Raw genomic sequence first — 21975 nt, 5'->3', positions numbered from 1 at the left:
TTCTTCTAACCTATTTACAGAAATTTATTCATATGTCTGCGATAGCTTTTGTAAATTACTTTAATATTTTTCTCAGAGAAAGCAAACTGAGTTCAAAGTATGCAAATCTATGACAACAAGCTTAGCATATATGTCTACAAAAATTACAGAATCACTAAATGTGACTGCAAAAAATACATTCAATCCAGTTGGTGAGATTGCCTCTGCCACTCAAAGTGGGTGAAGGTAATCTTTTTACCCCTGTTTGAATGCCTAACTGTTGCAAACAATATATCTGATAACTAAGAACAGATTTCAACAAAACTTGTTACACAGATAAGGTGTGACCCAGGGAAGAACTGATTAATTCTTGGCAATGATGTGGATTAGACCCTGATTTTTTTTAAAGTCTCCGTTAACATTAGGAGATGAGGCAAATTGGCTTTTGTTTAAAAATGTTGTGGGCTGTTTACTTAGAATGTTCCACTAGCTTGAAATGGTATTGCTTGGAGGTGTTTAAAGATTGACACCCAAGTAAAACTGTCCTCTAAAATCAGACATCACAAAAATAATGACTTTGAGGACTGGGCTCAAGTACATCTTGAGCTCCTCAGCTTGTCTGCTCCAGGTCAGCAGCATCCTTTTCTCTTTCACTTTTTTGTCTTTTTCCTTTTCTTTATTCATCTTCAAAGCAGGAACAATGTTGGCGGGGCAGGGGCTGCAGCATCAGCAGCATGGATCGGGACTTGTAGCAGTAGCAGGACCAGAGATTGGACTCATAGTGGTGGTAGTGGTGCCAGGAGAGGGGTCTCCTGGCTGCTGTAGGCCTGGAGCTGACATTCTTGGTGGTGGTGGTGGTGCCCAGAGCGGGGACTCCGGCCTGCAGCAGAGCATCAGCTATGGCAGTGCCCAGAGCGGGACCCCCTTGAGGCCTGGAACATCTTGCAGAAAGCCTGGAGCTGCGCTTGAGACTAAATTTGAACAGAAGATGGACTCTATTTTAAAGTAATTTCTTTTAATTCTTTGTGTAACTCAAAATGGCACTGGACTATGCTGACAAAACACGTTTCACCGTACCTTCAAGATATTTGTGACAATGACATAATTCTTTCAGCCATTCATCAAAAGTGGGACACTGCAATGAAGGTCTGATCTCAAAAACGAATGATCTACTGAACATCATTTTCTGTAACCCACCTGATCCCGGGCTTGGCTCAGACTTTGAATAAGTTCTTCAGATTTTACATACTGACTTCTTTCTACCTCCTCACAGCGGTGCTGCCAGTCCAACTTGGCCTGTACTTTCATTCGTTCCAGATCCCGCTCTCTTTCTACAGCTCGGACAAGCTGTTGTTTGTATCTAAATCCAGAACATTTTCAATATGAGATAAGGAATAACTTTTGAACAATAACATTACATTTTCGAAGACCACTTGATGGCTGGCCTTGAAAATAGAACAGTAATTTAATCTTGAGAGGATCTACTGGCAACTGCAAATATCTGACATTATCAGTACTACTCAAGTGAATTACCTTAAAAGCTTTTGCAAACTGCAGCAAGCATTGATGGTCCATTCCCTGTTTTTGCTAATATAATATTAATCAGTGTGTTAAACCTAAAGTTCTCATCTCTAAAATCTGTTTCTCTGATCTGAGCCTCTTGTGTGTATTTCCACTCACTTTACTCACTTCTGCTATTCATGAACATGATTTTAGCTGCCTAAGCCCATGCTCTAAACTCTTCTGCTTCTATTTGGTTTCATTTTAATCAGAGAATCCCTACAGTGCAGAAACAGGCCATTTGGCCCAACAAGTCCACACTGACCCTCTGAAGAATAACTCACCCAGACCCATTCCCCTACCCTATTACTTTACATTTCCCCTAACTAATGCACCTAACCTACACACCTGTGGGCAATTTAGCGTGGCCAATTCACCCGACGTGCACATCTTTGGACTGTGGAAGGAAACCGGAGCACCCAGAGGAAACCCACGCAGACACGGGGAGAATGTGCAAACTCCACTCAGACAGCTTCCAGATGCTGGAATCAAACTCGGGTTCCTGGTGCTGTGAGGCAGCAGTGCTAACCACTGAGCCACCATGCCACCCATTTTAAGTTTCTCTTTAAAACCCAGTCTTTGACCAACCATTTCCTTTTTCATCATTTTCCACTTTCTTTAAATTTCTCAAACTTATTTGAGATGTTTCATAAACTAAAACCTCCAATGGATTATGTTTATAAAGATGCAAGAACAGGCACCCAACTCATGCATTGGACTAGAATGCACCTCAGGGTTCATCACATGTTCTCTTAGTATTCACTCACATTGCACTTATTTGGATGCATTACATTGGTGCCCTTGTCTTGCATCTTTGCACTTTGTCCCTCAGCCAGACCTTAAAAGGTTCACAGTCCTTCTGTCTTGCCTTGATATTTCGTGCACATACAAAACTAGGCAGCGTGTCATGGTTGCCAGCAGCAACCAAAAAGGTGGACATGTTGCTGTCGGACATCATACTACATCAATCTCAGACTTGGACAATGTACTAACAACATATGCAGCAAACTCACTGCAAGTCCTTCGACCAGATAGCATGTGTCAAAATCTTCAGGGAGTAGCTCTCAGTGCGGCCAAGGAGAACTGTCTTCAGTCAGTGGGTCCTGGCACTGTAACTCAAAAACAGCATCCAAAATCAGTCCAGGTGCTAGGACATTGTCAGTAGGCTGCAGGACATACAGAAATTCATATCTTTACTGTGTGGGAGTAGGCCATGATCAATCCTGCAGGTCCAGGGCAATTAGTCAATAGATTTGTGCTAAGTCAGTCAGGGAGCTATACACAGATTAGTCATTCATTTGTCAATCAGGACTATCCTTCTGTGTCAGTCAAGGGGGTGGGCAATGGTCAGATGTGAGAGTTGGCTCAGTGAATTTCAAAAGGGGGTTATCACGGCCTTTATTGGAGAAGGGAAGCTGGGAACTCAGAAGTTGGAATTGGAGGCAACATGCTGGGTTTTTTTAATTCACACGTGGGACATGGGCATTACTGGCTGGTCAGTATTCATTGCCTATCTCTAGTTGCCCATGAGAAGCTGATGATTGTAGTGATTCTAACAGAATCTGATGAATCCTGATGAAGGGCTTTTGCCTGAAATGTCAATTCTCAGGATATTGCCTGACCTGCTGTGCTTTTCCAGCGCCACACTCTCAACTCACAGAATTGAGTCCCCTCATTGGAGCTGTTAATCTGGTCCAATCAGGGCCTCTAGCGGACAGATAAAAACAAGGGTGTCACTGCAGTTAGGCGGTAGTGTGGGGGTTATAAAAAAATATATAACCAGGAGAGTCACAAAAAAAAATTTTTAAAAAAGGGTGTCAGACATCCTTTCACTTTGAGAGCTGACTCTGAGGGAGCTGGCTCATTATCCAGGACTTTCCACATGTAAATAAAGTGTCACTTGGTGCTGGGATACTGCTGTTTGTGGAGTTATTTCAATGGTACGTTGCTTTATTGAACATCTGCAGTCTGTGTTGTAGGTTGATCCACAATACCCTTAGGGAGGGAATTACAGGATTTTGACCCCACGACAGTGAAGGAATGGTGAAATATATACAAGTCAGATGGTGAGTGGCTTGGAAAGGTACTTGCAGGTGGTAGTATTCCCATGTTTCTACAACCTTTGTCCTTCTTGATGGAACTGGTTGTGGGTTTGGAAGGTGCTGTTTAAGGATCTTTAGTGAATTTCTGCAGTAAATCTTGTAGGTATTACATTTTGCTGGTGGATCGAATGCATGCTTGTGGATGTAGTTCCAAACAAGCAGGCTCCTTTGTCCTGGATGGTATCAAGCTTTGAGTGTTGAAGCTACACTCATCCAGGCAAGTGGGGAGTATTCCATCACACTCCTGACAGTATTTGCAGTACACATAGACAGTATTCCTAGCCTCTACCTACTCTTACAGTCATAAAACGTATGGCACGGAAACAGATCTTTTGGTCCAATGCGTCCATGCTGACCAGATATCCTAAATTAATCTAGTCTCATTTGCCAGCACTTGGCCCATATCCCGCTAAACACTTCCTACTCATGTACCCATTCAGATGCCTTTTAAATGCTGTAATTGTACCTGCCTCCACCACTTCCTGTGGCAGCTCATTCCATATGTGCACCCCCTCTCTGCATGAAAAAGTTGCCCTTTAAGTCCCTTTTATATCTTTCCTCTCTCACCCAGCACCTATGCCATCTAGTTCTGGGCTCACCCGGAAAATACCTTGTCTATTTATGCTATCCATGATTTTATAGACCTTCCTCAGGTCACCCCTCAGCCTCTGATGCTCCAGGAAAAATAGCCCTAGCCTATAGCTCAAATGCTCCAACCCTTGCAACATCCATGTAAATCTTTTCTGAACCCTGTAGCAAGTCCAGTTAAATTCTGGTCAGTGGTAACCCCAGAGATGTTGAAAGTGCAGGATTCAGTTTTGGTAACACCACTGAATACCAAGGGGCCCTGGTTAGATTGTGTCTTATTGGAAATGGTTATTGCCTAGCATTTGCGCGACACAAATGTTCCTGCCACTCTCAGCCCAAGCCTGGATATTGTCCAAGTCTTGTTTCATTTTAACATGGTCTGCTTCAGTATCTAAACATTATGCAATAACTGGCAGAGCGATATTATATGTGAAGGGGTGAACTTAATGATAAGGGTGGGGGGAAACAATTGTGCAATGGAGGACCATGGTAAAATGGTAAAATGGTGGAGGTGGGAGTCCATGTCTGGTCATCACTACCCTGGCTTCAACTGGGGGAGTATGGTGATGGGACAACATAACATAGTGGCCGGCATGATTAAGTTTTACGCTACTTTGGGCATTGGTGAAAGAGTAGCACTTCCTTACTCCGGGCTATAAGATCAGAAGAGGCTAAAAATAAGTAACCGATAGCTTGATTCTTAACTGGCATTACATTTGTGAATATGCAACTGAAATTGCAGCAAAGTGTCAGTAGTGCCACCTATGTGTCCTGAGAAGTATTCCTTTTGACTCCCCTCCCAGTACATGCATAATGAAGGGTAATTCCTGGCTGACAGCACTTGACCTTGTGCACCGATTGGCTTTAAAAATTACTAAGGTATTGGGAATGCCTGGAGGTCCCAGCAGTGGCAAGTACTTCTTTCTCTGGCAAGAGTGAAGACAGGATGAGCATAGTGCCATAGAGGCAACACTCATTAGATAATGAGGTGAGTTTCAGAGATTAGGATGAGAAACCTCATGAGGGCACATGGAAAACTTACCAAAATTGACTCTTAGCTGGCTTCTATTAAAATTCAGCCCACTGTGTGCAGTTTTAGTCTCCATATTTGGGCGGCACGATGGCACAGTGGTTAGCACTGCTGCCTCACAGCGCCAGAGAGCTGGGTTCAATTCCCGCCTCAGGCGACTGACTGCGTGGAGTTTGCACATTCTCCTTGTGTCTGCGTGGGTTTCCTCTGGGTGCTCCGGTTTCCTCCCACAGTCCAAAAGTGTGCAGGTTAGGTGAATTGGCCAATGCTAAATTGCCCGCAATGTTAGGTGTTGGGTCTGGGTGGGTGCGCTTCAGTGGGTCGGTGTGGACTTGTTGGGCCGAAGGGCCTGTTTCACACTGTAAATAATCTAATCTTAAAAAAAAATTTAAAGGAAGGATATACTTGATTTGGGGGTGGTTTAGAGAAGAGTGAGCAGGTTGGCTATGGTGAAAGTCTGAGTAAATTGGGATTACAGAAGGATTTCTTTGAAACATAACAGATTCCGAATGGCTTGATAAAGTAAATGCTGGTAAATAGTTTTTTTGCTGATTAGAAAATCGAAAACACGAGTTTAGTCTCAGTATATAAGCTGATTATTTAAGACTGAGATGCAGAGAATCTTAGGAATTCCCTATGCTAGAGGATGTAAATGCTCCATTCTTGAACATATTTGAAGGCTGAGATAGATAGAATCGAAAGGCACATGCAGGGACGATGATTTCAAGCCCATGATTATCCACGATAATATTGAATTTTAAACTATGCACACGCAGGGGAGAAAAAAAGCCAATCAAAGTCAAGAAGTAGGCATCACAGGGCATATGGTATACTCCAGTTGCTATTCCTTGTTTTACTATGGTTAACTATAATATTTAACTAACACTATTAGCGTGATGCATTCTTTTGTTATCTTTTATTCCTATCCATACGGATTCTAATTATGCATGGCTGACAACCACATCTGCCACTCTTAATTATAGTTACTTTTCCTTTTTCCTCTCTATCTTCTCTAAATATATTACACCCTTTAATGTTTAATTTTCAGTTCTGATATTTCTGTATCTGGATCACTGAGCCATGGCTAATGTCTGGTTTCTCCCTACATACGATTGCTTCCAAGGATCCTGTTTTATTAAAGACACTGTGTACATTGCTGTACAAACAGCTTAGAACCTTTGTACTGGGATTTCCGTTTTTGATTATTCATTTTTTTTGTGGATAGTTGATATAACTTTTGGATGGGGTCAAAGCACGTGTCTTTATTGAATCATTCCCTGTGATCTTGGCCTACATCATATGAATTCTATGCTTGATCTTAACTTCCCATACGTCTCCTTGTAGAAGATGGATGAATAAATATTATACAGCTATTAAATATTGTAAATTATGGAAAGTATAAAGCTTATACATTTCACATGTACTTAAAAAATACAATAGAATTGTCTCCCTCCTGCTGCAAATTCAAGTTCTCCTCGGTGGTGCCAGTCTATTATATAAACCCAATGCATAATATCACCTTCTCAATTGTAGAGTCTCTGTTTATCAGCGTCCCTCCATGACTGTTAGCAAGGGTTTAGATGAAAGAAATATTTTTTCTGGCCTTGTGAGCTAACATTTTACAATTCCGAGGCAGTTAATGTTACAAGTTCATCAAGAGCTCTTAAAAAAATAACAGTTAAGCTGAAGTGGCAATTTTGAAACTTACTTTTTGACCTTCTTAGAAAACAACATCTACTTAAAATCAGAGTTTAATTTTACATCTTAAAATATTCTTAATGGAATAGTAATTTTGATCCCTTGATACTTTACAAAACTTCAAGCGTTATTCCAAAAATCGAACTGTATGTTTTTCAAGTGAGTATAATCTGCCATTTTTTAAATGACTGACAACGCAGCTTACTTTTCCACATCCTCCTTGTGCCTGGTTAACTCAGTTCTCAGCTTTGAATCCTGGTCCTGCAACATTTTAATTTGCATGTCCTTAGCAACAGTCTCCTTGGAGATCTGTGCTATATGAATATCCCAGTCAGTCTTTAGCATTGAAAGTTTCCCATGCAACCTAGAAAACAGGGGGGAAAAAAAATGAGAATTGTGCAGCTCATTACAAAATAAAATAAATGGCCTGGCTTCAAGTCACAGTGAGTTGAAACAGCTGCACTGTGCTACATTATCAAATGTCACTGCATCCATTCAGCAGTAATTCTAAATACAATACCATAGGATAATTTTCTAAAAAGTGTTTTGTCTTCATTTTATCTGCATTTAGAAGTGGACTTCATTAAAATTAATGAGTGTCCTTTCCATTCTACTCCACCCTCTGGTAACATAGCAGTAGTTTATTGAACAACAGAACTGTTCAGTTGTTCAACAGTTTGCTTAGAGCTCTTAGCAATTATTCAATTTATTACAGGGTGTCCACTGTTGATTTTGAGTTTAAAAGCAGAGCTAACAAAGATGTTTCAGAAAACACCTTTTTATATTTGCAAATTTAATTTTCCGAGTTACAATCAATGGCCCTCAATTGCAATTGTCATGTTGGAAAATAGTAGAATTAATACAATCATGTAATCAGATGAGGGAATACATAAATAATAAAAATTATTTCCTGATAAAACTCACTAATATATAATTACAGAAGCAGATTTAGTCAGAAATTATGTCAAGTGCTTTTTAAGAGAATTTGTTCAAATGCACAAGAACAATTTTCTTCTTCAGGAAGTCTTAGCTCCAAATGACAGAATCAAGAGCAAAGGATCTGGCACTAAGCCATTTGTGAAGTATAGGATATTAAATCAAAGAATCAGTGACATATCAGACAGAACTAATCTTTTATAAGCTTCATTTTCTCTGTGTAGGTCATTGACTTGGACGGGTCAGATTTTGGAGGCACCAACAATCAATGATAATACATCACATGTGAGGTCAAGTATTGCCTTTTTTGGATATACACCTATCTGACATTGATCTTTGTAAAATTTCCAAAAAAACGGTTTCTGGTCGGTGATCAGGAGTGGGAATATCAGCTAATAATTCTCTTCCTAAACCAGAAAACAGGGGATAACTGTGATGCTCCTAATAACCTATGAACAGTGATCAGCTACTTCTACACAGAAATTGAATTGTATGTGCTAGACATAAAGGCTCAGAAACACAATGTTGCAAAAGCCTTCTGAGCCAATGTGGACTGATAGCTTTGATATGTCTCAAAAAGCAAAAGTAAAATACAACAAAGGGAAAACTGAAATACTCTAGCTGCCTGATTAAAAAAAAAGTACCGATTTCTAGGAACAGGGCTAACATACACATAATGCCACACAAATGCCAGGCTGTGACTATCTCCAACAAGAAAACATCTAATCATCATCTCTTGACATTAAATAATGTTACCATCACTAAATTCCCCCACTGTCAACATCTGGGGACACCAGTGATCAGAAAGTCAACTGGACTTGCCATATAGATGCAGTGGCTATAACAGCAGATCAGAGGGTAGGAATACTGCAGCAAGTATCTCACCTCCTGAGTCCCCAAAGCATGTCCACCAGGTCAGGAGTATAGTGGAAAACTCCCTACTTGCCTGGATGAGTGCAGCTTCAACAACACTCGAGAACCTTGACATCATTCAAGACAAAGCAGCCCACTTGATTGGCACTCACTATACAGCTCAATGACTAGATCACACATCCACAAATATCCATTCCTTCCACCACAGTGCTCAGTAGCAGCTGTGTACACTACTTACAAGATGCACTTCAGAAATTCACCAAAGATCCTTAGATAGGACTTTCAAAACCCACAATCACTTCCATTTAGAAGAAGAAGAGCAGAGAATACATGGGAACATCACCACTGCAAGATCCCTTGCAAGCCAGTCACCACGCTGACTTGGAAATATACTACTATTCTTTCATTACTTTAGGGTCAAATCTTGGAATTTCCTGTGGGTCTACCTAAACACATAGAAGCAAGTGGTTAAAGAAGGCAGCTCACCACCACAGGCAATAAATGCTGGCCAGCCAGCGATACGCACCTCTGACGTGAATAAGAATAAACATACAAACCAATGGATAACAGGATAGAAAGTCACATATCCAAATTTTCTGATGACATAAAGTTAGGTGGCATTTTCGACAGACAGATGGTAGCATGTAAGATTAAAGCACATGGAATTGGGGACCATGTACTAACATAGATAGAGAACTGGTTGACAGACAGGGAAACAAATAAGGAGAAAGTGAGGACTGCAGATGCTGGAGATCAGAGCTTAAAAATGTGCTGCTGGAAAAGTGCAGCAGGTCAGGCAGCATCAAAGGAACAGGAGAATCGACGTTTCGGGCATAAGCCCTTCTTCAGGGATCAGGGAAACAAATAAGACCAGGAACAAATGGGTCTTTTTCTAAGAGCAAGCAGTAACTAGTGGAGAGCTGCACTGCATAGACCCCAGCTATTCACAATAAGTATTAAATGAGGGAACTGAATGTTTGCTGACACCACAAAGCTGAGTCAGAGAATGAGCTGTGAAGAGGATACAGGATGCTTCTGTATGATTTGGACATATTAAGTGAGTTGACAAACACATGGCTGATGAAGTACAATGTGGATAAATGTGAGGTTATCCACTTTGGTAGTAAAAACAGAAAAGAAAATTATCATCTGATAGATTGGAAAAGGGGGAGATGCAACAAGACCTGAATGTCCTTATATACCAATTGTTGAAAGAAAACATTGTGGTGCAGCAGATGGTGAAGGCGGCAAATCGTATGTTGACCTATGTAGTGAGAGGATTTGAGCATAGGAGCAGGGATGTCTTGTTGCAATTATATAGGGCAGTGCTGAGACTATACCTGGAGTATAATGTGCACTTTTGGTCTCCTTATCTGAGGAAAGATGTTCTTACTATGGAAGGAATGCAACAAAGATTTACCAGACTGATTCCTGGGATGGCAGGACTAACGTTTGAGGATAGACTGCATTTGTTAGGACTTTATTCACTGGAGTTCAGAAGAATATGGTGGGAACCTATAACATTCTAACAGGATTAGATACTGTAAATGCAGGAAAGATGTTCCAGGGATCATAATCTAAGGATACAGGGTGGGCCATTTAGTACTGAAATGAAGAGAAATTTCTTCACCTAGTGAGTTGTCTCTGGAATTCTCTGCCACAGAAAGAGTTTGAAGTCAAAACATTGAATGTTTTTGAGAAGGAGTTAAACATATTTCTTAGGGGTATGGAGACAAAGCAGGAGCAGAGTACTGAGTTAGACGGTCAGCCATAATTACATTGAATATGATTAATAATGGCAACATTCTTCCTCTGAATTCTTCTTAAAGTATATTTGATCATGGGTATCAAGGCCACGCAATGACTCAAGGGAAAATTGCGAGAAGGGTTTGAAAGTAAATTCATTCTCATTTGTTGACAAAAAGGATCATCACTAAGTCATGATTCATAAGTGCACCACTTAGCTTTGAATTAGAGCTGAAAAGTTGAATAAATTTAAATTTAGATTTAAATGTTTAAGCCAGTTTATACAATGTGGACTCAAGAATCCAGATACCTGTACATGAGATGTATTTCCCTCCTCCCAATCGGTCAGCAATGTATTTCACTGTAAAAGAAGGCAGTTTCAGCTCCAACTTGACATGTTCTAGGCATCATCTATCTCCTGAGCTGCAGCTAAATCTAAACTCACGTTACCAAATGCTGGTAAATGGGACTTGATTAATTTAAGTTATTTGGTTGGCATGGACAAGTTGGACTGAAGTTCTGTTTCTGTGCTGTACATCTCTATGACTCTATGAGATATTATCCAACCAGAGGGGAGGCCATATTGGATTTGGTACTCGGTAACGAACCGGGACAAGTGGTGGGCTTGTTAGTGGGTGAACATTTTGGTGATGGCGACCACAATTCTGTGACTTTCACCTTGGTTATGGAGAGAGATAGGTGCGCACAACAAGGAAGTTTTTACAATTGGGGGAAGGGAAATTACGATGCTGTAAGACAGGATTTGAGGAGCATACGTTGGGAGCATAGGCTGTCAGGGAAGGATGTGGTGGAAATGTGGGACTTTTTCAAGGAGCAGATACGACGTGTCCTTGATATGTATGTACCGATCAGGCAGGAAAGAAATGGTCATGTGAGGGAGCCTTGGTTGACGAGGGAGGTTGAATGTCTAGTAAAGAGGAAGAAGGAGGCTTACATAAGGTTGAGGAAACAAGGTTCAGACAGAGCAGTGGAGGGATACAGGATAGCCAGAAGGGACCTGAAGAAAGGGATTAGGAGAGCTAAGAGAGGGCATGAAAAATCCCTGGCGGAAAGGATCAAGGATAACCCCAAGGCATTCTATGCGTATGTGAGAAACCTGAGAATGACGAGAACGAGGGTAGGTCCGATCAAGGACAGTGGTGGGAGACTGTGTATTGAGTCGGAAGAGATAGGAGAGGTCTTGAACAAGTACTTCTCTTCAGTATTTACGAACGAGAGGGACCGTATTGTTGAAGAGGAGAGTGTGAAACGGACTGATAAGCTAGAAGAGATACCTGTTAGGAAGGAAGATGTGTTGGACATTTTGAACAACTTGAGGATAGACAAGTCCCCCGGGCCTGACGGGATATATCCTAGGATTATGTGGGAAGCAAGAGAGGAAATTGCAGTACCGTTGGCAATGATCTTCTCGTCTTCACTGGCAACTGGGGTGGTACCAGGGGACTTGAGAGTAGCGAATGTTGTGCCCCTGTTCAAAAAAGGGAATAGGGATAATCCCGGGAATTACAGGCCAGTTAGTCTTACTTCGGTGGTAGGCAAAGTAATGGAAAGGGTACTGAGGGATAGGATTTACGAGTATCTGGAAAGACACTGCTTGATTAGGGACAGCCAGCACGGATTTGTGAAGGGTAGGTCTTGCCTTACAAGTCTTATTGAATTCTTCGAGGAGGTGACCAAGCATGTGGATGAGGGTAGAGCAGTGGATGCAGTGTACATGGATTTTAGTAAGGCATTTGATAAGGTTCCCCATGGTAGGCTTATGCGGAAAGTCAGGAGGCATGGGATAGAGGGAAATTTGGCCAATTGGATAGAAAACTGGCTAACCGGTCGAAGTCAGAGAGTGGTGGTAGATGGTAAATATTCAGCATGGAGTCCAGTTACAAGTGGAGTTCCGCAGGGATCAGTTCTGGGTCCTCTGCTGTTTGTAATTTTTATTAATGACTTAGAGGAGGGAGTCGAAGGGTGGGTCAGTAAATTTGCAGATGATACAAAGATAGGTGGAGTTGTGGACAGCGAGGAGGGCTGTTGTCGGCTGCAGAGGGACTTAGATATGATGCAGAGCTGGGCTGAGGAGTGGCAGATGGAGTTCAACCCTGCCAAGTGTGAGGTTGTCCATTTTGGAAGAACAAATAAGAATGCGGAATACAGGGTTAATGGTAGGGTTCTTGGTCAGGTGGAGGAACAGAGGGATCTTGGGGTCTATGTACATAGATCTTTGAAGGTTGCCACTCAGGTGGATAGAGTTTGTAAGAAGGCCTATGGAGTATTATCGTTCATTAGCAGAGGGATTGAATTCAAGAGTCGTGAGGTGATGTTGCAGCTGTACAGGACTTTGGTTAGGCCACATTTGGAGTACTGTGTGCAGTTCTGGTCGCCTCACTTTAGGAAAGATGTGGAAGCTTTGGAGAGGGTGCAGAGAAGATTTACCAGGATGTTGCCTGGAATGGAGAGTAGGTCGTACGAGGATAGGTTGAGAGTTCTCGGCCTTTTCTCGTTGGAACGGCGAAGGATGAGGGGTGACTTGATAGAGGTTTATAAGATGATCAGAGGAATAGATAGAGTAGACAGTCAGAAACTTTTTCCCCGGGTACAACAGAGTGTTACAAGGGGACATAAATTTAAGGTGAAGGGTGGAAGGTATAGGGGAGATGTCAGGGGTGGGTTCTTTACCCAGAGAGTGGTGGGGGCATGGAATGCGCTGCCCGAGGGAGTGGTAGAGTCAGATTCATTGGCGACCTTTAAGCGGCATTTGGATAGGTACATGGATGGGTGCTTAATCTAGGATAGAAGTTCGGCATAACATCGTGGGCCGAAGGGCCTGTTCTGTGCTGTATTGTTCTATGTTCTATGTTCTATGTTCTATTATGAATTGGAACGATTCATTTTAAAACAACTAGATGATATTGAGTGTCAGAGTCTCAAAGAACATTGTACCTGCTGGTTTTAAAATTGTTGCCGTCAAACAGAAACATCAACAGCAAAATAAGATCCTGAATGATATAGAAAACGGGTTGTTTTGTACTTTGTGCACCCACTAGTTTTCTTTCAAATATATTTGCAACATTGCAATTGTAAATGGGGAGCAAAAACAAACACGTGTTTTGTAAAAATGTTCAGGGTGGTGGGAGGCAAAAGGGGAACTTTGCTGGTGAATCTTTCCCTGAAATTAGAAACCCAGGCAGAGCTTTTTATCCTATTTTCCAAAGACCATCTGAAAGTAAGTACGTACAAATGTGCACGCAGAAAGCTGACTGTTCTTCTGAAAGAGCTGCCTAGAATATTTGAAACAAAGAATGCTTGAATTTCTTTTTGTCCACTTCATTCAGCTGGCATAGTTCTAATATTTCAATTGTGACTTTGGACTAACACAGTGAAACACTCTTATTTAATCCATCAGAGCACATTGCTCAGATATGTTTCCCAGCACTAGGTCCTCAAAATGATTCCACATTCTATTTGGCTCTAAAGTTTAAAGAATAACCTCAACAGACTACAGAGGTATCTCAATTATCTGAGCGACATGGGTGGGAATTATTTTGTTCGGATATTCAAATGCCAGATACCATAGTTTAGCCAAGCATTGGGACCTTGTGATCTTGTCTGGATAATCAATTGCCGGATAATTGAGGTTCCTCTGTAAATGGTTATGATGATGCTTATAATCTAAACTATAAACAACATATTTTTGGCCTTAAATGGAGTACAGTGTCATGTTGGAGAAATATGGCAAAGCCACTTGGAAGGACTGACTTTTTGGTCCTGTTCTTTGCTTAGGAACTGAACTTATGTTGTTAGCAAAGAATTTTGGTGCTGCTACCAGTTTTTAATTTTCCAATGTTTCACCAAATGAACTATTATGTAAAAGCTTTGCAGAATTCAGGAGAAATTCACTTTTGCAAATATTTTGAGTCAGAGTCATACAGCTTCAGTCCAACCTGATGAAAGGTTTATGCCAGAAGCATCGACTCTGATGCTACCTGATCTGCTGTGCTTTTCCAGTGCCACACTGCATCTGCAGTCCTCACTTTCTCCCTCGGTCCAACCAGTCTATGCCAACCATGTTCCCAAACCAAACTAGTGCCACCAGCCTGTGCTTGGCCCATATCCCTCCAAATCTTGCCTATTCATGAATTTATCAAAATGTCTTTTAAATTTTGTAACTGTACCTGCATCCACCACTTTCTCTGGCAGTTCATTCCACACATGAATCACCCACTGTGTAAAAAACATTGCCCCTCATGTCCTTAATGAATTTTCCCCTCTTACCTTAAAAATATGCCCCCTACTCTTGAACTCCCACACCCTAGGGAAAAGATCCTTGTCAATCACCTTATCTATGTCCCTCATGATTTTATTAACCTCAGTAAGGTCAACCCTCAATCTTCTATGGTCCAGTGAAAAATGTCGCAGTTTATTTCTATATCTCAAATCCTCCATTCCTGGCAACACTCTAGTAAATCTTTTCTAAATCCTCTCCAGTTTAATAATATCCATCTTTTCACAGCGCGATCAAAAAACTCTACACAATATTCCAGAAGAGGGTTCACCAACGTCCTGTTCAACCTCAACATGACGTCCCAACTCTTATACGCAAACATATGTAAATGTTTCATCAAAATTGAATTACCATCACTGAAACCCCTACTATCAACCTCCTGGGGGCTACCATTGATCAGAAACTTGGCTGGACTTGCCATATAAATAAAGTGGCTACAAGAGCATCAGAGGCTAGGAATGCTGGAGTAACTCAACTCCTGACTCCCCAAAGCTTGTCGAACATCTATGAGGCACAAGTGAGGAGCACAATAGAATATTCCTCAATTGCCTGGATGGGTGCAGCTTCAAAAAGACTCAAGAAGCTTGACATCATCCAGACAAAACAGCCACTTGATTGACACCACACTCACAAGCATTTACTTCCTCCACCATCAATTATCAATTGCAGTTGCAACAGTGTGTACTATCTACAAGCTGCACTGCAGGAATTTGCCATTACTCCTTAGACAGCACCTTACAAACCCACAACCACTTTCATCTAGAAGGGAAAGGGCAGCAGATACCTGGGAACACCACCACTTGTAAGTTCCCCTCCAAGTCACTCATCATCCTGACTTGGAAAAATATCACCAATCCTTCATTATCAAAGGATCAGAATCCTGGAATTCTCTCCTTGGTATTGTGGATCTACCTGAAGCAAATAGAGTGTAGCAATTCAGGAAGGCAGCTCACCACCACCTTCGGAACGGACAAGCAATAAATGTTGGCCAGCCATTGGTGTCCACATCCCATTTCTAATTTTGCTACTTACCTACTACTTTTTCTACTTGCATCCTGCTGGCTTTTTCTCAGCTTCAACTCACTGATTTCCACTCCTTGCCACTTGCCACTCTGACTCCATCGTTCCCTTCTCCTTGCCATCCAAGAAAAGGCTAAGGAGTGAGAGGGAAAGAAGACTAGCAATTAAAGAGAGGAAAGTAATGAACAGTAGGGAAGGAAGACTTAGTGAACAAAGCTGTGGTGGGCTATTTTAAAAAACTGACGGAGTATGCACAATTAGGTTCTTGGGACACATGCAGTAACTGCACTAAGATGAAAATGAAGGCAGTGGTATCCAGCTAGTTTCCCTATTTTACAGTCGTGCTAAAGCAAAACCAACAGTAGTACATAGTGCAGGTTTCATCAATAGCAGCTAAGGTTCTGACATGAAAACATCTTTAATGGACTCATGAATTTATCCAGCAAGTCAGCCCCACAGCTTGTGCAGGAATCAGATTTGATATTCACTTCAGACAGACATAAGTATTCTCAGCCACAATAATTGATGAATTGAAATATTTATGGATTGGTTGAAGGGTGGGGCGAACATGACAAAATGAGATCCTTCTCATGACTACATTTCAGTGTCATCATCAACTATTTGTCAATTTGAGGAGGACATCTATTCATGATAGCAAGGCAATGCCACATGTCTTCACGTGACCAAGTATGGAAAATCTGAGAACGGAGAAAACAAGGCCTGTTGTGACAAATGCATTTTGGCCATTATGACAGGGTTCAGGCCAAAGTTGATTTTGTAGCACCTAGCTTCAGGGAAACTATCATTTGTTCCATTCAGAAGATGTGACAGAGGCATTGATGATGGAATTTCTCTAGTGCTCTCATGTGTCACTAATACACAGTTCAGGTCTCACTGTGGTGCAGATGTGTGGTAATGATAACTGTTTTGTATCTTAAAGATTTTTATTGACTAGTCTTTGCTGCCAAATACTCTGGTATTGGTCAGAATCATATACATTAAATCATAACCTAATCATGTTCTATCATGATTTGGAGATGCCGGTGTTGGACTGGGGTGTACAAAGTTAAAAATCGCACAACACCAGGCTATAGTCCAACAGGTTCAATTGGAAGCACACTAGCTTTCGGAGCGACGCTCCTTCATCAGGTGATGAAGGAGCGTCGTTCCGAAAGCTAGTGTGCTTCCAATTAAACCTGTTGGACTATAACCTGGTGTTGTGTGATTTTTAATAATGTTCTATCATAACATGGCTGACTTCATGAATAGAAAAGAATTCCATTCCATCAACGTACAAGTGGAAATTGCTCCTCAGAGGCTGGTAGTCCCCATCACAAAGTCACCTTTTATGTACACGTGAAGATTCCTTGACACTGAGCCAGCTCCCTCAGAGCCAACTGTCACAGACAATAGGATGTCTGGCACTCCTTTTCTTATCTGTCAACCAGAGCTCCCTGATTGGGGCTGTTAATCTTGTTCAATCAGGCACTCTTATTCTGTTGCAAATACATATTGTTCGTGTTCAGCTTTGTGAAAGACAGCCACTTGTACTGGTTTGATGACCCCCTTTGCTTTCCAGCTTTCTGATTTCTTCCTCTACTTTTGCACGTAAGCCAAATGGTGTTGGGTGGGCCTTGCAAAATCGTGGAATTGCTTCTTAGTTAACATGCAAGGTGGACTTGGTTCTTTTGATATACCCTAGACCTCCCTGAAAAAGTTCTGGGTATTTAATTGGGACTTCACTCAGGCAGCCATTTTCTAAATCAACCAGTTTAACCCCATCAAGTTTGGACCCAAAATTTTTATTATAATCAGTGGTAACTGAACCAGCTGCTTCTTATAAGAGACCAGAACAGAAATTGTACCCTTAATCTGTAAAGGTTTCCCAGTATAAGTTTTCAGTCTAGCTGAGGTCTTGCACAAACTTAAAAGTTGGAGTCCTGAGCAAATTGGGTTAAAGACTGGTTCTGTGACCACTGAAACAACCACACCATTATCAACCTCCAGTAGAACTGGGCGACCATTTAACCAGATGTTTGTGATTGGTTCAGATTTGGATGCTGCTAAGCAAATTAACTGTTCCAAATCAGATGTAGGTAGATTTTCCAGGGTGTGCACTCTCTTGGATATAGGCCTTTGAGTTTTCTTACTCAATTTAGGTCCAGTGGGACTATTTTGCTGTCTAGAGTCAGCATACCAACAGCAATTACAATGGTTTGCCAGTCTGGATCCTGAAAAAACTTAACTGTTTGGCTGAGATTTGGCTTTGTTTTGGGGTTTTGCTATGGGCTGCCCCAGAGACCCTCTGTTCATGAGGCTTTGCAATTGCCTGCACTCAAATAGTGTTCTCCAAGCTCAGTCAGACTGATGAGGATGTCCACTTCCATCAGAATACCCTGCAACTCATAGGCTCCACTTGCTGCCTTTTCCAATGATAAAGCTAGTTGTAGTGCTGTTTAACATCCACTTGGGCTTCATCTAGTCGGCAATTTTACATGGTTACATCATTAATCCCAAATACCAAAAGGTCTCTTAGCATCTCATTAAGGGTTAAACCAAAGACACATGCCTCTGCCAGTTGTCTTAACCTTGTCAAAAATCCCAATATGGAATCTTCTAATTTTTGAATTACTAAGTAAAACTGATAGCATGTCAGAATTAGAGGTGGCTTGGGGTCATAATATTCCTTAACTAAATCAGTCAACTCCTGAAAGGTTTTAGTATCTGGTGCCTCGCTGAAAATTAAACTCCAAGTAACTGAAAAATCTACAGGTCCACAAACTCTCAAGAGAATTACTCATTGCTTTTCATCTGCCGCAATGTCATTTGTCCAGAAAAGATAGCACATTCTTTCCACATACTGGGCCCTGTTTTTAACAGCAGGATCAACAGAGTCAAGCTTCCTAAATAATAGCATCATGTGAAAAATGCTCCAACTCAAAGATGATTTATGTGAGTGAATTTCTTCAGGCATGCATGCTTTTCTCTACTCCATAGAGGTCAGTATCCCTTCAACAAGTCACCCTTTATTTACAGTGTCCTCGACACTGATCCTGCTCTCTCAGAGCCAGCTCTCACAGGAAACTGGATGTCAGCCAGAGCTACGTGAATGACCAGCTTAAAAGCCCCAATCTGTGAACTCACACATTCTATGAAATCCACCTGGCTGACCTCATTACAATCATTACACAAATAATCTGTGAGTATCAATACCACATCTTTGAAGTCTGCACCAGGTACCCTCAGAGTTGCCGTGATGCCTATATCCATGATAACAGTCATGTTCCTGCTTTGTTTCAAGGGTCAGATGCCCTACAAGAAGTACTATTGGGAGACAGGGCCAGCCATCTGCAAAAATGACTGATGACTGTTGCCGAATCCCTTGATTAATGCAGAATGTGTGTATTAATACTATATATGTAGCCACTTTCCACCAGGGCTGTTGTGAAGAGGACAACATGCCTGCTTGGGATGTGATTCCGCTGGGGCTTTGCAGTACACCCCTGATAAAGTGTGCTGCATAATTCCAGCATACTATGCTCTGTAAAACTGAGCAGACAAAGAGCAGATGTGATCGACCCTAAAGCACTAGGAGAGTGGCGGCAGTAACACCAAAGAGAAAAATAAGGATACTCAGCAGGAGGAACATCACCTACAGCATGACATAGCTGTAGTCTCAGGCACAACAATCCAGACAAGTCTCAGCTGGCACCTGGTTCTAACAGTTGAAAGCTGCGTGCAGTGAACACTCATTAACTGTAAACCTGTTGCTGCTAGACAGGTAAGGAGTGTGTCTGTTCCTAGAAGCAAATGCAACATTGGTTTCTTTGTTTTCACTTTTGCTGAATAAAGGTGAAGATTTTCAGCCATATGAACACTTTTCAATAGTCAACAATCTCACATTGAATAACGAGAAAGTTATGTAGGACATCAGGATAAGAGTAGTACTTCTATAAGACAGGATTCTACGTTAGAATGAGGTTAAAGATGAGTAACCAGTGTGTTATAACCCCGACAAGGCCCTTGGGGAATTCTCTAATTAATCTCTTTGTGTAGATGGTTAAGTATGAAGGTGCCCAGCTAGACCTCATCATCTGGGCCCATTATAAAGCAGACCTAGGGATGGGTCTGCAAAACTGTTGGCCCTGGGCTGGCACTAGCATATATACGCCACCAGCACTGCCTCTATTTTGGTGCTCAACAATAAACAATGGTCTTTTCCAGGCAGGTATCCTGAGTTATTATACCATGTATTTTTTCCTAAATAGCAAGATATTTATGAATGCATACTTGTAATTGCAATGAAGTGTCAGCCATGCTACTAATGTGCCCTATGAAGCATTTCTTTTGTCTTCCATCACACCAAGCAGTGAAGGGCAATTTCTAGCTGACAATGCTTGATCAACAGCATGGCTGGGATTTAAAAAATGGCACCTGTGCTGGGAGTCCTGGGAGGTCCCTACAGTGGTGAATACTTCTGACCTCTGGTGCGAGGAAGATTGGACAAGTTGGGGGCGCCATTTAAATGGTGCAAAAGTAATGAGGTAAGTGCTCGGAGAACATAGCCCACAGAGAGAAGCCCTCGATGAAAATGCTAAGATTGACACTTCAAATTGATAAATGTCAGCCCATAGTTTGTAAACTACTTCTGCTAACCAGCAACTCCTGCTGGAAATGTTTAAGAATGGACTTCAAACAAAAATGGCTAAGAATAGTTCTCAAAGTAAAATATCAACCCAACAATAAGATCAACGTTCTTGTATAAATAATGGTTAATACTGGACAAGGCACGACAGGGCACATAATATTTATACAGCTGTATTTATATTTATAAAGCACATTGAATATTAGAAAGAAAAAAATAAGTCTTAAAATGGAAAAAAAGTGATTTTCACAACTGACAATATAGATTCATTCCAACCTTTGACAGAAGCTCCTGGAATGAGGAAGAAGAATCAAGTAAATGGCCTGGCTATTCTGGGTGTGGCAATTATCTCACTCTGTATCAGAATGCCACTCTGCCCCTATTTTTCCCATTGGGACTGACCTTCACATTCCTAGTTGTGAATTCTGATCCTGGCTCCTTCAGAAACAGTACCCATTCAGTGTAGGATTGTCAGGGCAAGTCAAAATATACACCCTTTTGCAGCGGTGTGTAATGATTGCAGATTTAAATCTCCACCATCACAGCTGGTCGCTTTGACATGGAAACTGGTGACAAAGAAACTGGAGACCATTCAAATGGCAAAAAAGTATTTAAATCCATGAGTTGGAGGAGGCTGAGCAAAGGGTGGAAGGAGAAAAAAGTTTAAAAAGTAAGAAATCAGTTCTGAGAGACAAGAACAGGTTAAAAAGATGAGTCTACCAGAATGATCATGTTCGAGGATCTTTGGAAGAAGGTAGAAGTGGGCTACTCGTGGTTGGTGGACTGAGTTTGGAGGCTGTGGGAGAGGTCAAGGACCTGTGGAGTTCAAAGGAGGGTAAAAGAATTGGAATCCCACCTCTGAAACTGTATATAGAAGTAGGTACTCCAACTAACACCTTTGACAGCAGATTTAATTTAAAAAGTAACAGGGAGATCCGAGAGAATAGGATGTGGCAGGTTTAGAGGGAGAAAGTTAGAATCCAGGAGCGGTGCAGTTATATTGAGACTGCTGGCAGTTCCCAATGAAAAGATTGAAAAAAGGTTAGAAACCTAAAGCAAAGGTTTAGATAGAAGGAGAACTTTGAAGATAGGAGAAAACGGATGATGTGGACAATAAGCGTGAAGGCTCTTGGTTACTGATCAGCATGCAAAGGCAAAGGCAAAGGCAATAAGAAATTACTTATTGTGTAAATAATATAATAGCACCCAAAATGCATTGTGTATATAAATAAATGGGCATAATTCAACAATTTTAACAAACTGTTGAAGGAAGGAGATCAAACAATTCTGTACCTGTCAAAAAATGCAATGTTGCACAGATGCAATGAAGATGTGAGAAGTGTTTGTTGAAAGAACACTAAAGTACATATTACATAAAAGAATCCAACTAAAACTCTCCTGCAAACAAAAAATGCTCATTCGTTACCAATCATTCCTATCAGGCATTTTCTGTACAATGAGCATTGAACAGAACTATGTCTGGGCAACAGTTCTATTTAAA

At 41.3% G+C, this 21975-nt stretch overlaps 1 protein-coding gene across 2 annotated transcripts in view; it reads right to left on the bottom strand.

Moving 5' to 3' along the window:
- ccdc57 (coiled-coil domain containing 57) overlaps positions 1-21975 on the bottom strand; it is a 183516-nt gene that overhangs the window by 73112 nt on the left and 88429 nt on the right. For both annotated transcript variants that reach the window (XM_072558516.1, XM_072558517.1), the window contains 2 exons: positions 7163-7321; positions 1177-1339 (listed from right to left, as the gene is read on the bottom strand). In XM_072558516.1, coding sequence (XP_072414617.1) covers positions 1177-1339; positions 7163-7321 — 322 coding nt within the window. The remainder of the gene's footprint in view (positions 1-1176; positions 1340-7162; positions 7322-21975) is intronic.

Source organism: Chiloscyllium punctatum, chromosome 39 (assembly GCF_047496795.1).
Source record: "Chiloscyllium punctatum isolate Juve2018m chromosome 39, sChiPun1.3, whole genome shotgun sequence".
Lineage (NCBI taxonomy): Eukaryota > Metazoa > Chordata > Chondrichthyes > Orectolobiformes > Hemiscylliidae > Chiloscyllium > Chiloscyllium punctatum.
Note: the sequence above shows the minus strand (reverse complement) of the source record. Positions and strands in the feature narration are given on the sequence as shown.